The 16,171-nt window shown below is 30.7% G+C and overlaps 1 protein-coding gene across 4 annotated transcripts in view; it reads left to right on the forward strand.

Moving 5' to 3' along the window:
* Nucleotides 1–12,907, forward strand: part of LOC139523176 (H(+)/Cl(-) exchange transporter 7-like) — a 56,041-nt gene extending 43,134 nt beyond the window's left edge. For all 4 annotated transcript variants that reach the window (XM_071316983.1, XM_071316984.1, XM_071316986.1 and 1 more), the window contains 12 exons: nucleotides 57–117; nucleotides 816–957; nucleotides 1,546–1,639; nucleotides 3,252–3,430; nucleotides 6,361–6,537; nucleotides 7,130–7,215; nucleotides 7,742–7,859; nucleotides 8,486–8,554; nucleotides 10,245–10,331; nucleotides 10,746–10,829; nucleotides 11,739–11,819; nucleotides 12,156–12,907. In XM_071316983.1, the coding sequence (XP_071173084.1) occupies nucleotides 57–117; nucleotides 816–957; nucleotides 1,546–1,639; nucleotides 3,252–3,430; nucleotides 6,361–6,537; nucleotides 7,130–7,215; nucleotides 7,742–7,859; nucleotides 8,486–8,554; nucleotides 10,245–10,331; nucleotides 10,746–10,829; nucleotides 11,739–11,819; nucleotides 12,156–12,254 (1,277 nt within the window). In that variant the 3' untranslated portion in view covers nucleotides 12,255–12,907. The remainder of the gene's footprint in view (nucleotides 1–56; nucleotides 118–815; nucleotides 958–1,545; nucleotides 1,640–3,251; nucleotides 3,431–6,360; nucleotides 6,538–7,129; nucleotides 7,216–7,741; nucleotides 7,860–8,485; nucleotides 8,555–10,244; nucleotides 10,332–10,745; nucleotides 10,830–11,738; nucleotides 11,820–12,155) is intronic.
* The last annotated feature ends 3,264 nt before the right edge of the window (nucleotides 12,908–16,171 follow it).

The raw sequence follows: 16,171 nt of genomic DNA on the forward strand, positions 1-16,171 counted from the left end.
GTCTATCATACTTGTTTCTTCTATTTCTAACTAGATATATATCTATGTATTTACAGGTGGAGTACTTGGGGCCTCATTTGTTGTTCTTAATTACAAACTAACAGTATTTAGACAAAGGTAAGTTACATTATATTTTCCTAGCTTTTCTTAAGTGACAAAATAAACTTTCAAATAACAATATTTCTTTCTAATTCCTGTTAACTTAGTCATTTTCATCTGGAGCTTCTTGAACTTAAATTGTTTGTTTGTAGCCTGTTTATTCTATTGATTCGTCCTGTATCCTGTTAAAGTTTTTGGTTTCTGAGGAAGCTGTGGTCACAGCCACTTGAAACTAAGGGCCACTATCTAGTTTTGAAAACCTGAATGGTCTGCTTAATGTTATTTTCCAATGTCAATGACATATGACTTATGAGCTCATCCACATCTCTATTTACACTACTTGCTGTAGAAGAGTGATTTCAAAAGATTAAGGGAAGATTTTAGAAAATAGTCAGGAATACTTATTATGATTTTTTTTTTCCTGAATAGTATTGTAAATGTTTATACAAAAGGCATCTTTGTTGACAATTGGATCAAGGTGACATATACTTTGTGCTAAAAGAAACACAACACCTACACATTGTTTTTTTTTCTCTATTTAATGAAATTGAAACAAAGAGATTTACTTTAAAAGTTGATTAATCAGTCTAAGATTTTAAAGACTTTTCATGTTAAAGCTGCAGAACTATTCCAGCAATTTTCAGGGATTTTTTTTGGAAAGATTTTAACTTTCCATACTTTAGTATAAGTGATGTAAATATATATTTTCTGAACAGGTTTTTAAGAAATAACTGGCTGAAGGTGATAGAAGCTGGTGTTGTGGCTATGGTATCAGCGTTATTGGCCTTTATATTGATGGTGGTTGTAGATGACTGTACCGCTACTAAACCATTCGGAAACAACACTGTTACAGCAAGGGTATATATCATTACAGACTATTGTATTTTTATTCAAAATGTTTATGTATCTGCATATATTGCTTATTTCATGACAATAGTATTTCTTGAATCACCTGTTTCGGAAAAAGTTATCTTGGGGAAATAAATAAAATAAACATTAGAAAAGGTACATTAAGGACTTATTAGGGTCCTACATTTAGGATCAAGAGCAGTATAGTTTTCCCTTCGTCTGTCTATAATTTTTTGTCAACATAAAACCTCAAAAGGTATGGATACGACATGGATGAAATCTGATACATATATATATTTTGCAGTTAAACTTAGTTTTTGTAAAAAAATAAATTGAAGAAATATCTTTTTCATGCTTAGGTTTCAAGGAAATTGATGTTAAGCTTAAGGTATAATATGCTTTTCAAAATTTACTCCTGGAATATAAACTACTTGTTTATTTTCCTTACTACACACCAATGTGCAAGCAAATTCTTGTTGACTTGTTAGATTTTAGCTTGGTTTGAAAACTGACCAAAAATTCTGATATATTCATGTTTTTTGTATGATTTTCTTTTAATTTATATAAGAGACAACTATTATTTTGTTTTATTTTTAGATGCACTGTAAACCAGGTGAACATCATGGGTTATCTAACCTGTTTCTTAACACACCAGAAGGCTGTCTGAAATCACTGCTTCATGATCCATATGGTAAGTCAATGAGATGAAATATATTGTAGGAAATGCTAGATAGTCTCCTTTCCTTTCCCCTAGTAATCATGTTACTGATGAGGATTTATTAACAGATCTATATAGTATGTCAGGCAGTATGGCTGATACAATATGCATGGTATTATATAACAAAATTTTATAAGTGTTTTACAAATCTGAATCATTACAGCAGAATTGCTGGCCTTATCATTAAGAGTTTATGCTAAGAATTACTGTAAGCAAAAACAAGGGCTGATAATGAGTTTGATTTTTGCTGAAAGAGCATATCATGTGTTGTTAAAGTTAGAGGTCAAAGGTCAAGCTGTGATGACCATTCCTAGTCAAAATATTGTCTTTATGATGTATATTTCACCTTTTAGTATATTACATAAAGGCAACAGTAGTATACCGCTGTTCAAAACTCATAAATCCAGGGACAAAAAACAAAATCGGGGTAACAAACTAAAACCGAGGGAAACGCATTAAATATAAGAGGAGAACAACGACATAACACCGAAACGTAACACACACAGAAACGGACCAAGCATCAGACAAAACACCACGAGAATAACAAATATAACATGAAAACCAAATACATGAATTTGGGATAGACAAGTACCGTGCCACGTCTGATCTCAATATCTCAAAAATAAGAGAAAACACAAACGACTCAACGTTAAAATGCAACACACACAGAAACGAACAATAATATAACAATGGCCATCTTCCTGACTTGGTACAGGACACTTTTAAAGGGGAATAAAAGTGGTGGGTTGAACCTGGTTTTGTGGAATGCCAAACCTCGCACTTTAATGGCAAAGTTAAATATAACATTGAAATGACAACATAATATTACAGGACTACAATACAAATAAATAGGAGAACATATTAGACAAAGAAAAACATGATTAATAGATAACAAAAAGCATCAGGTTTAAAATTCAATACGCCAAAAACGCGCCTTGTCCACACAGGACTTACAAATTTTGAAGTATGATTGATGATGAAACATTGTTGAATATGAAGTCTTGGTATCAACATAAGATTGGTTAATTTCCACTAAAGAGAGAATACATTCCCCATGATTGTATTTTTATGCCCCACCTATGATAGTAGAGGGGCATTATGGTTTCTGGTCTGTGCGTCCGTCCGTTGGTTTGATCGTCCGCTAGTTCGTTCCTCCATCTGTTCGTTCGTCTGTCAGTCTGTCCCGCTGCAGGTTAAAGTTTTTGGTCAAGGTAGTTTTTGATGAAGTTGAAGTCCAATTAACTTCAAACTTAGTACACATGTTCCCTTTGATATGATCTTTCTAATTTTAATGCCAAATTATATTTTTGACCCCAATTTCACGGTCCAATGAAAGTGCAAGTTTCAGGTCAAAGTTTTTGGTTAAAGTTTTTGGTCAAGGTAGTTTTTGATGAAGTTGAATTCCAATCAATTTGAAACTTATTACACATGTTCCCTATGATATGATCATTTTAATTCAATGCCAAATTAGTTTTTTTTTATACCAATTTCACGGTCCACTGAACATAGAAATGGCTAGTGATAGTGGGGCATCCGTGTACTGTGGACACATTCTTGTTTTGCATTTCTTATATTTACATTTCAGAGTCCCACAGTCCGGCCAGTTTAGCAGTATTCACTGTGGTTTTATATTTCCTGAGTGTTTGGACCTATGGTCTAAGTGTATCTAGTGGTGTTTTCATTCCTTCCTTAGCAACAGGTGCTGCATGGGGGAGACTAGTTGGTATGGGTGTAGTTGATATGCTCCCTGGATTAACTCATTTGGTAAATATACATAACTTGCAAATGGTAACAGAATTGTATTATTTTACTTTAAAAATTTGTATTAGTATTCTTGTTATTTAATTTCTTCCTTGAGCTAAAGATAATAGGAATATTGTTTATAGCTAATTTAACAGTTCTTATACAGGTAAAAGTGCCAAGCATGATACACGCATGAAAGCTAATGTGTGCCAAGTCATGTGTGAATCATGCGAAAAAATAAGCATGATATGTGCACAATTTTCACATGATTTTCATGTGGCACATTTACTTGCAATTGAAAAGTATATCTTTTGAGTAGATCGGTAAAATGGATTTGTAGGAAATATAAGTACTATACCAAGTTGTATGTCATTCAGCAGAAGACATTTTAGTAAACAAATTGCCTTTGTTATTATATATGGAAAATTAGATGAATTGTATAAATTGTTATCTTCTGAAAATTTGAGTATAAAGAGAAAGAACATTTTAATTAAACTAAGGTAAATGTCAACACTGAATTTTTGTCCCTGAGTTAATTTTGTATTTTGGTTATTATGACAGCCATGTCCTGTTACAGGTGACTCTGTCAATAATTATGTTTTTTATGTGTTAGATAACTGTTTATGTTTTCCAAGCATTCATCTTATGGCTGGGAGGTAAGCTCTAATTCCGTAGACAGTGTGATCTAAGTATGTTTAATGAATGCTGTTACTAAGTTGCTACGACATGATATTCTGATTCTAAAAAAAGAGATAAATTTAAAGAAAAGAAAATTAGGGATTTATTGATGTGTCCTAGAACTATTCTTATGTTATAATGTATAGAATAAGCTGGATATTGGTTGTAACTGCAATGTAACATTTAATAAAAAAAAGTCTTAAAAATATCATAAGTTTAAATTGATGTTGTTTAACAGATAAGATAAATAACAGTAATCAGGGATGAAGACAAGTATAGATTAGTCATGTGATTTTGTAGTTTATATCTACTGTAGTACTACTTCAGTGTTGACAAGAAATTTCTGTTTTTCAAAACTATCTGATACCAATTTTCGCTGATTAAGGAAACATTGATATTTGATTTTATGGTCTGCCAAAGGCTATAAATAACACTTAAGAAAATTGTACATTTAAATTTGTGGCTAACTTATACCAACAAAATCTATGAAAATTGGTATCCCATGAATAATGATGAATCCACAGTATACATAAGAGGTTATGACAACAACAGTGATCACAATTTTATTATTGTTCTAGACAAAAGATAAAGTAAGTTATATGCCTTGTCTGTTTTACTCTGTTTTACTCTGTTTTACTAGATGTGATTCCCTACATTTCCTCACTGTTAGTTTTCTGTGCATAGTATCTTGGGGAATTATTCTCACATGGTTTGTACATGACCTTTTTTAAATTGGGAAATTTTTATTATTTTAAGACTCCAAAGGAATATTTAAAACTACACCTGTAAACATATTAAAAACTAGGCATTCGTAGTCAGTATGCAGTACACTTTTTCTATAATTGATACTTAAGGAAGTATGGGGGTGTAAATAAAAAAATTACACAATTTGCTAAAATGTAGTTTATATAGAGTTATTTTCAACAAATTACTTAAGAGTGTAGTTCACAGCACTTATTTTTAAGCTAAAGGTTGCAACCTAAAATAATTTTTGTTATGGCTAGTCTGTATAGTGTCAACACATAAATTTTGTCATTCTTACATCTGGAATGAATCAAGTTCATGTCAAATTGCATAATTATTATTAAAAGGCATTATTGGTATGTAGAAACAATTGTTAATCATAGGCATACTTCTTTATTTATATTTTCTTACAATAACAAACTTTTCTTTAACTTTTTATTTGCCATAGAAGAAGACAAATATCGTGAGTTCTTAACTTTTTTAAATGAAATCTTATTGTTATAATGTATACTTTTTAAAAACTGCTTTGAATGCTCCATATTTTTTTTTTCATTTGTAGACTGACAAAGTTTGATGCAATTCATGTGCTTATATAAATTCTTAGTTTCACAAATTAAGTTGTGATATTTGTTTACACTGGATGGTTTATAAGTTTTGACAGCACAACACTTTTTACAATAACTGTTTACTCTTTGTTCGTACGTTTCAATGCATTTCTTGATTTTGTGCTAAAAGAAATTTTTCTGTATTGAATTTTCTGGAATTGTTTGTTAGCAGCATGGAAGATCACTTTCACCTTACCATACTAATAATAATTTTGCAAGATTCAAATTTAAATCTTGAAATGCATTTCACATCTTAGTAGTCTATATATATATATTGTAATAAAGAAATGTTGTATGATTGCCAATTGGACAAATATTCATGTACAGGAGACCAAAGGACATGAAGTCACTGTATGACCTTCAACAATAAGAATAACCCATACTGTATATAGTTAGCTATAAAAGTGTCTAGCTGGACTAAATGTGAAACAAATCAAGAGAAACATTAATGCACCCCCATTATTGAAACATCAGGAAACACAAAAATGAATATGATCTCCAATGACACCCACTGAGTAAACACCTCAAGATTAGGGACAAGCATAGAAAAAAGTGGTGAGAGTTATACATGTTTGTAGCACTTAACCCTCCCCAACTTTTGGACAGTGGTGTAACAACACAGCATAAGAACAAACTATCAAAATCTGTCCATTTTATCTTCAATATCAGCACATTGTTTACCTATAATTGTCTTATATTAACTTAAAGGAATTACGGTAACAAAGTCAGAATTGGCTTTCAAATATAATGCCTCAGAACTGTAAAGTCAAATGACTTGATGCTAAATAGTGTTCAGGTGTTGCCATATGTCAATACTATAAGTCTTTCTATACAGGTAAAAGAATTTTCCAACACGCTTAGAAATTCAAGTCATTTTGCATAAAATATTGATATTTCTTAATTAGAATATTTGTATTTGTACAGTCAGGAGATTTTGGGAAGTATGCCCTAATTGGAGCAGCATCTCAGATTGGAGGAAATCTACGTACAACTATTAGTTTAACTGTGATAATTGTAGAATGTACAGGAGATATATCATTTGGACTGCCAATCATTATTGTACTTATGATCTCAAAATGGGTCGGGGATTTTATCACGACAGTAAGTAACAGAGACATGCATTGTTTTGGTTTAAAATAAGATACAGGTTATGATTTTAAAGTGTTGAGAGATTGTATTTTGACAGTATATATATCAAAGAATTATATTATTTGGACTTTCAATCATGATAGTGTGCTATACTTGTTTTAAAAGGATATAATTGATTTCGTAACAACATAAAGTACTGTAAATTCATTTTTCGCAATAATAAAAACCACACATTAATTTCTGAATTTACAGTATTATTTATAATTAGAAGCTCACAATGTTTGGACTTCCAGTTCTCACAAAATTTAGTTTTAGAATTAAAGGTAGGTTTAAGATTGAGCAATGACAGTAATTATCAGATTATTTCAATATCTATCTTGAAATCTATCTCTGACACAAGCAGCAAAAAAAAATCATAATAGATCTTACATTTTACAATGCCAGAAGTGTGGTTTCTTATTCGTGATAGTTATTTTATTTGCTCTGTAATTTTATTACAGTTGATACTCTAAGTATAAGTTGTATTAGACTATAAGCATGATAAGTCGGTTGCCCTTTTCAGCTTCAAAATCTAAGGATGGTAATAATCTTACATATATTGTAGGGTCTCTATGACATGAATATAGAAGTACTAGGTATACCTATCATACCCTTTGAAGCCCCACCACTGGTAGATGACATCAGAGCAAGGTTTGTAAATGTGTAACAGTTGAGTCCATTTATCTTGAAAACTATAAGATAGAGAGATATCAAAAATCACAATTCTAATATGACAGCCTATATACTTTTAACCAGTATAATCACAGTATATCTACTTTAGGCGCAAACACATTTAAAATACACTGTTTCATCTTACACCCATACATGTTAAAATTATACAATCAGCTGGTGAACTCAATTTATGACAGTAACCGTCATTTTACATAGGCCAAGCTGCAAATAAAATATGCTTATCTCTATTCTAATGCTAAATGAACAAATATAAATTTCATTCATTATATAGATCGATCGATAAAATTTCATAAAACAAAATTCTGCCAAATGATGCACTTAGAACCATGTGAGCGAGCCTCTAGCTTTGTATATATCTCAGATTGACCAGATGTTATGAAGGTTTGACACAGCGTTTGGATTTAGTTTTACCGTAATATTCCTTTGTCTTACACATTATGTATTTTATTAGGACCTAAAGACATGCATGACTTTTATTTTTCAGTGAAGTAATGACATCACCATTAATTGGTTTTCGACCGAAAGAAAAAGTAGGCCAGATAATAGATATATTAAAGACAGAAAATATGTGTGGTTTCCCTATAACAGAAACGCCAGAAGATGTAAGTAATAATTGAGCTGCGTCGAATAAAAGTCAACCTTATGCAAGTGCACATAAACATGTACATGTAAAAGACTGATTGATTTTTGAATATTCTAAGACGAATAAAAGATAAATTTTGGACTGTTTTGTAGGGATTTTATGTCAACTCAATTTTCAAAGAGTTACATAATTTTCATAGAAATTTTTTAACCCGAAATTTAGTTAACAGATGTATTTATATTCATTTACATAAGGTCGATTTCTATATGACGTGGCTCATTTGTTTGTTGTAGAATCATTATATTTATGCTTCCTTTCAGTAAACAAAATTATGGTATAACATATTTTGTTCTTGCTTTGACTACCTGTAAAGTTGAGTACATCAATTCCTAGCTTTGACTCACTGTTTATAGGTCACAGGTTCATCTCAGGTTGATTGTTTTGATAACTTGAAATAAAAACCATGCTTTTCTGTGATAATAATCTGTAGGCAGGGTTGAATACCTCCTTCTGTACATTTTTTATGAACATAACTAGGAAGTTTTTACATAAACTTATATTTTATAATTGTGAAATGACATTATAAACTAATTCTTACTTTCATAACCTACGAATGGTTAAAAGAAAAGTTCATTTATTTTATAGGAACCTGGCAGAATAAAGTTAAAAGGTTTAATACTAAGGGAACAGTTAATAGTTATATTGAAGAAAAAAGTAAGTATCCTGATGTTTATACTTCAGTGCTAAGATATATGGGTATTAAATTAAACCACCTGTGTTAAAGTCAGATAAGAATATCTTGTCACTTGTCTATTACTTGTACACATTATTGATTGATTTTTGTTTGCCTAACATCTAGCGGCAAATATTTCTTGAGTGATAAGGAGTAGAACAAATTACAAATCAATACAATAGGTAAGTTCTGCAGAGTTGGTTGAACAGTATGAAGCTCAGAAATTTAGACTGCCACTTGAAAATGAAGAAGTGTTAGATAGAGACAAATCTTTTGCCTTGCTGCATGCTACTTATGGAACCCTCAGAGAGTTGTTGTTAAGTTTCTAGTACTTACAGAGAACAAGAATCTACCCCTATATTGGGCACAAAATTTAATGTTTCCATTTCTACCAGACTTAGCTTCATATTTAATATATATATTTAACACTGTCAAAAGGACTCTACAGCCTAAGTTTTCTGCATGACTGGAGAAGATTAGGGATGCCCATGTTTCTTAGGGTTACTTCTACAAATGAAAGCTAATAGGAATAAACTGATGGAATAGTTACTGAATTTCGAGGTAGGGGTAAGCTTCTGGAATAGGTCTCTATTCAGGATTATATACAGTTAACTCTCGTTGTCTCGAACTCGGTTGACTCGAAATTTCGGATGAGTCGAAGTTTTCACGTGGTCCCGAACTTTATTCCATACAAAAGTATGTAATTCGACTCCTGATGAGTCGATATTGGATGAGTCGAAATTTGGTTGAGTCGAACTAAATTTACAGTCCCAAGGTTAACAAAAGCATTCAAAAATCATTTTTTATCTCGAACTAATACACATATGTCAAAACATGACCTCCGGGATTTAAATGGATTGAAGAGTTAATCTGACAATACACGTGTAATTAAATTTCCGGTCACTGACCACTATATTGATTTATGACATGCTATTTCCATGAGTGTTTTCCTAAGATTATCTTTTGTAGAATTTTTATAAATAATTAGTGATAAATTGTTAATGTTCATGAAAAAGTATTTTAATTGTTTACAAAACAATTAATTTGTGATTTACACTAATGAGCTTGGGTGTGTATAAAGTGAGGATTATGGCTTCCGTGGATGATCACCTAAAAACTACTCAAACGGCGTCTTTAATCTTATTATATGTTCTTTTGAAAAGAAAGAGTGAGATAAAACAAAATGAATAGAAATCAAAATTTTCTTAAATCTCTTGTATCCGAGAATAAACAATTTTGTCAGCTATTAGCGACCTGAATTACGAAACTGTCGATTGGAAATTACTCTCTTGGAAAAGCCATAGGATTTTTTTTTTAATTGAAACAATTGAATAAGTAAAAATAACAGTCATTATAATAATAAAAGACTGTGCCATACAAATACATCGATCTGATACTAGAATATCGATCCCCTTGTCATATTCACCCGTATTTATTTTAGCTTTACCAAGCTAAGCAAGAGTTGTGTCCCTTAGATTGTCGAACTTCCGGTGTTCGTTTGAGTCGAACTACGTGTATCTCGAAATATTTCTCTGGTCCGGCTGACTTCGACATAACGAGAGTCGACTGTATTCCGATGTCAGCATCATTTATTAAGTAATGATAAGTAACACATGTATGAGCCAAGGTCTTTTTTTATCGGTAAGTATTATCTGACAACATATTTTGCAGATTTTTGCTCCAGAAGGTCTTCCACAACCAAAAAATATAACCATAGCAGATTTCAGAAATTTTTATCCACTGTATTTGAAAATAAAGGTAAGTTTATAAAACCATATCAGTTTGTATATCACATATTTCAGTGTATGTAATTTTTCTTTAAAAACTGTACTGTTAAAGGGTTTCTGTGTAACAATTTATCAAATAAAAATATCTAGAATCTTTAAATATGGATTAATTCTTCTTTGCTCTGTTTAACCATATGTTGGATTTTGTATGTTTATAAAGAGACGATTCAAAATATCTCCATGAATTCCTGGACAGAACTTTAATGCATAAATGAGAGTGCATGTTTTTTGCTTTCTAGATATATACAACTTGTAACAACTGGTTTATAGTTGAATTTATTTTGAAATTAATATTATATAAATAATAACCCATAGCAAATTATTCTTGTGCAATTCTATGAATGTTGTATTATACAACTAATACATTTTTAAATATTTTATTTAGGATATAGCCATTTCAGAAGAAGAGAGAGATTACATGATAGATCTCAGACCATTTTATAATCCAACACCTCACACCATTGAAAAGGTAAAATAGAAAAAATCAGTTTTACTGCCTATTGTTGCAGCCTGCATGTTACGCTCTACATTTATTTTGATTAGTTTTGTTATTGGGTGACTGTCTTATTTATGTATACCCCATATTATATCCCATTTATCTTACCTCCTATACATTTCTAGGAATATGATTGGTTAAAAGTGTCCTCGTGGATACCGTGTATATTTGATATTAGGTTAATAGGGAGGCCGGGCTTATTTCATACACGGTTAGTAGTTGTGTTATGTCCCTTTATATTCCATATTAGGTAAAAGGGAGGCAGGGCTTATTTCATACACAGTTAGTAGTGGTGTTACGTCCCTTTATAAAAAACAAAATGGTACTGAGAAAAAAATCTTGAGAGGTTTCAACAAATGGAAGAAATTGATGATTAAGATTGAAATAAATTCAATAAAACGCATTTAAATCTAACAAGTTGTTATTGTTGGCATCTGTTTTTGTAGGATCAGTGAAAGTAGCTAGTTTCTTAATGCTAACAGTATCGAAGACTTGCTCATTTTGATAGGTCACTAGTCTAAATTTCACATGTTAAGATAGTCGGTAAGATAAATTCTTTACGTAGTGTGCTAGTGATGTAATACGGTATTTATGGGAACAGTAAATTCCATATGGGGATTTGAGCTTCGCTCTCACCTCATATGGATTATCCTGACCCCATATATATTGTATTAGGTCACTAGCACACTATGTAACTAATAATATCCACTAAATCATACTTATAAATAAATAAAGTATTAAAAAAAAATATTTTAAATTAACATTAATAACTTTATATTTTGTCGATCAAATGATGTGATATTTTGATGCTATGACTAATTTTCGATTTTATCTAACAAAAACATGAAGAAACTGTGATTGATATTGACTTTTACTTTCCAGACATTTTCTCTGCCAAAAGTATTCAATGTATTCAGAGGTCTTGGATTAAGACATTTAATTGTAACAGATGATAAATTAACAGTGAGTATAATTATATAGGTTGGAAAATTATATTACTACATCACTTTGAGGATAAGACACATGAATACTAGATGTTGTCATTACTTTGATCTCTTTGAACTTGACAAAAAAAACATTTGAAACAAGTATTTAAATAAATTTTTAAGTGATGCTAATACCAACACGTCATAAACTTCTAGTATAATATGAAAATGAAAAGTTTTCATTGATATTGATTTTTAAAACATAAGACTTCAATTTCAATCATTATCAGTAAAGCTAGCAAGACATTTAAATGATTGTCGTATGTGCACCCTTGTAAAAATCAAGTTAACAATTATTTCATTTTATTTCCAGCCTTTAGGGATGATTACAAGAAAAGATTTAGCCAAATTTAGAGCAGGTACAAAACGAGGTCTGGTCAAAATAGAACATCTAAAGATTGAAGACAATTAAGGAAAAGCACAGCAAACACTTTTTTATCGAGTTAATATTATATGGGCTATTGGGTTGTTGATATATTATACTGCATGAAAAATACACTTTAAAGATTTCCTATTTTCCTTTTTATGTAAACTTAACAATGAAAGACAGTTTATGATTATTTAAAAAATGTTCTGAAGAAGAAATTCTTCTACATAATTGACAAAAAATGTTCAATTTTATATTTATTTTAATTAAGGGACAGGAGGGGATAGTAATCAATACAAACTCCTGCATGTTAGCAGGAAAAAAGTGAAAAAATATTTGATTTTTTTTAACAGAGTTTAGTAATACTGAATTTAAGGAAATATTTATCCTTTCATAGAATAACCATTACACAATTTATGACAAAGGACTACCATTATAATTGATTTACAGTTTATGACAAAGGACACCCTTTATAATTGATATAAAATTCTATTTCAATATAATTTATATTTTAAAGGAAAGTTTTCTTCTCACAATTTTTATGCCTGCTCTTTTTAAATTAAGAGTTAACAGTAATGTGTTCTTAAGAAAGATAATTGCAAATAAATGTTTGTCTTAAGTAAAATATTGTCATGGTAACTTATATGAAAATTGTAAATGTCATTTCAGCAAAAAAATTGAATCTCTGTTGATTAAGATATTAGGTTGTTATTTATATTTTTTGATGTGTCTGTTTGATGTACTGTGGATTTATTATTTTTCCTTGGATGCCATTTTATTGTGGATTTCGTGGTTACAGGGGATTTCGTGGTTACAGGGGAACCACAAATTTAAATGTTAATTTAATTATTATGTATGTTAATATATAAGTATATGAAGACTGCCAAAACTAAGTAATCAAATATCCATCCAAAATTCAGATTTGATTTAATCAATAAAAAATAGTACCAACGAAAATTCATTAATTCACGGTATAACATTTCATTGCCACATTTTTAAGAATATCCAAAGAGTTTATAGGTATGTTTAAGTACCAGTTGTTTTATAGTAAAATTTTGCACCAATTCATCATAGAAGAATATTGAAATTTTATGATGTATATTCATTGACGCAGTTAATTCATTTATTTTGCACTCATCTGTGTTTTCAAGTTATTTAAATGACTGTACATGCAACTTTTGAGTCAGATTTGTTACCATCATATGATAACTGAAGATGTTTTGGACTATACCAATAAAACAACAATCCAACAGTATAACAAAACACATCCTAATGTCATTTTAAGGCCGTCAATCATGTACTAAAAATTGTAGTAGTCATAATATAGATGCCTTTCTTAAATTTCAAATCTAAAAAATAGAGGGGAAAACAAATATTTGATTGGTTAGAAAAGCAATTTATGATTCTGTTTATATTTTACCAGAAATAGAGTGCAGAAAATTGGCAGATAAGATTGGAATTACTGGATTAAATGGCATACACTATATATTTAAACATATCATTATTATATATTGTTTGTCTTTGGTCAATACTTATATTGCATATTTATTTAATGATTTCAGTTTTTTTTAGCATGTAGCATACTTTAAACATTGTAATATCACAGAGTTTTTTTTGTTGCATGTTTTTAGTGTTCAAATCAAACATAAACATTTTTTTTATTTTTAAGTTCATTTTGACTTTTTATACGCCCCGTATTATGGTATACAAATGTCCGGTGTCCGTCCGTCCGTCCGTCTGTCCGTTTGTCCGGCGTAAATATGTCGCACCGTAACTTGAGAACGACTTATCCAAATTTCATGAAAATTAATATAGTTGTTTCTTATGATGGTCAAATGATCTGTATACTTTTTGTTGAAAATAAGATTTAAACTTTTTGAGTTACGGCACTTTGTAACTAAAACAAGGGTGTGTTTTTTTTCACATGTCGCACCATATCTCAAAAACGTTTCTTGATTATTGCTTAAAACTTTACACACTTCTTATTATATTAATCTTAATATCTGTATACTTTTTGGTGATGATTCAAAATTTCATTTTTGAGTTTTTGAGTATTTTGTAAAAAAGGGGGAGGTTTTTTTTTACATGTCACGCCGTATCTCAAAAACGATTTATGATTATTGCTTAAAACTTTACACACTTTTTTGTTATATTAATCTAAAGATCTGTATACTTTTTGGTGATGATTCAAAATTTCATTTTTGAGTTATTGAGTATTTTGTAAAAAAGGGGGAGGGTTTTTTTTACATGTCGTGCCGTATCTCAAAAACGATTTATCATTATTGCTTAAAACTTTACACACTTCTTTGTTATATTCATCTAAAGATCTGTATACTTTTTGGTGATGACTCAAAATTTTATTTTTGAGTTATTGAGTATTTTGTAAAAAAGGGGAGGTTTTTTTTTACATGTCACGCCGTATCTCAAAAACAATTCATGATTATTGCTTGAAACTGTACACACTTCTTTGTTATACTAATTTAAAGATCTGTATACTTTTTGGTTTGATTCAAAATTTTATTTTAGTGATATTTATAAAAAAAAAAACAGGGTGGGGGGGTGGGGGGGGGGGGGGGGGGGTGGTTTCACATGTCCCGCCGTGTCTCAAAAACAATAAATGGTTATTGCTTAAAACTTCCTCAGAAACTATTTATGATTATTGCATAAAACTTCCACACAAGACGTCGGGCATATCATGCGCTCATGGCGCAGCTGTTTATTGTTTATATTATATCCATCAGACACCATTGTTCACATTTTGTTCCATTTAACTATATAAAAGAAGCTATCTCACTTAAATCAGATAAATGCGAGTTGAGAAAAGTTTTTTGAAATATTTTAACTCCATCTTGCTATTACATAAGGACTTACATTAGAACATACATAGTGCCGGAGGAAGGAATTTCACAAAATAGGGTACCATCTATAGAGGAATTATAGAACTTTTGTTATATTTTAACTGTACAAAAAAGTCTTTACCCATAGTAGAGATATAGAAGTAGTTTTCTGGGCCCTTTGTATGTTTTTATGGAACAGCCCTATTTTGTTAGGCAAATACATATTATTATGTTTGTGAAATTTGCACTTAAATGTTGTGCAGGTGTAAAAAATAAAACCATAGTATATTTTGATTAACAACCAAGAGAATCTCTTAACACACTATTTATAAAGTGCTGACAATACATCAGATATGAATGAGATGGGTTTTTCATTCAAATAACATCAGATATTTTAATTTTTAACCGAATTTTTGTGACAAAAATGTCGGTTATTGATTTGGGGATGTACGGTGGGCGGCGGGGCGGGCGGTCGGGCTGTAGAGCGGGCGGCAATCAAATGTTGTCCCTGCATTAACTCGTGAACCGTTTAACCAAAGTTTTTAAAATTTTAATATGTTATTACTGACAACTATACGAAGGTCAAGTTCAATAATGGCGATTTTGACTTTTACCGTTCAGGAGTTGTGGTTCTTGAAAGATTGAAAAATGGAGTTTCCAGTCGTGTTCGTGCATTTATGCATGAACTGTTCTATCAAAGCTTCCAAAATTTTAATATGCTGTTACTGATGACAAAATGGAGGTCAAGTTCAATATTGACGATTTTGACTTTTACCGTTCAGGAGTTATGGTTCTTGAAAGATTGAAAAATGGTGTTTCCCGTCGTGTCCGTGCATTTTCTCATGAACCATTCAACCAAAGCTTTTGAAATTTTATTATGTTGTTACTGATGACAAAATAGAGGTCAAGTTCAATAATGACGATTTTGACTTTTACAGTTCAGGAGTTCTGGTTCTTGAAAGATCGTAAAATGGCGTTTCCATTCACGTTGTTGCATTTACTCATGAACCATTCAATCTAAGCTTTTCAAATTTTAATATGTTGATACTGATGACAAAATGGGGGTAAAATTTGATATTGACGATTTTCACTTTCACCATTCATCAGTAATGGTTCTTGTGATAT

This window comes from Mytilus edulis, chromosome 5, assembly GCF_963676685.1.
Source record: "Mytilus edulis chromosome 5, xbMytEdul2.2, whole genome shotgun sequence".
Classification (NCBI taxonomy): Eukaryota; Metazoa; Mollusca; class Bivalvia; order Mytilida; family Mytilidae; genus Mytilus; species Mytilus edulis.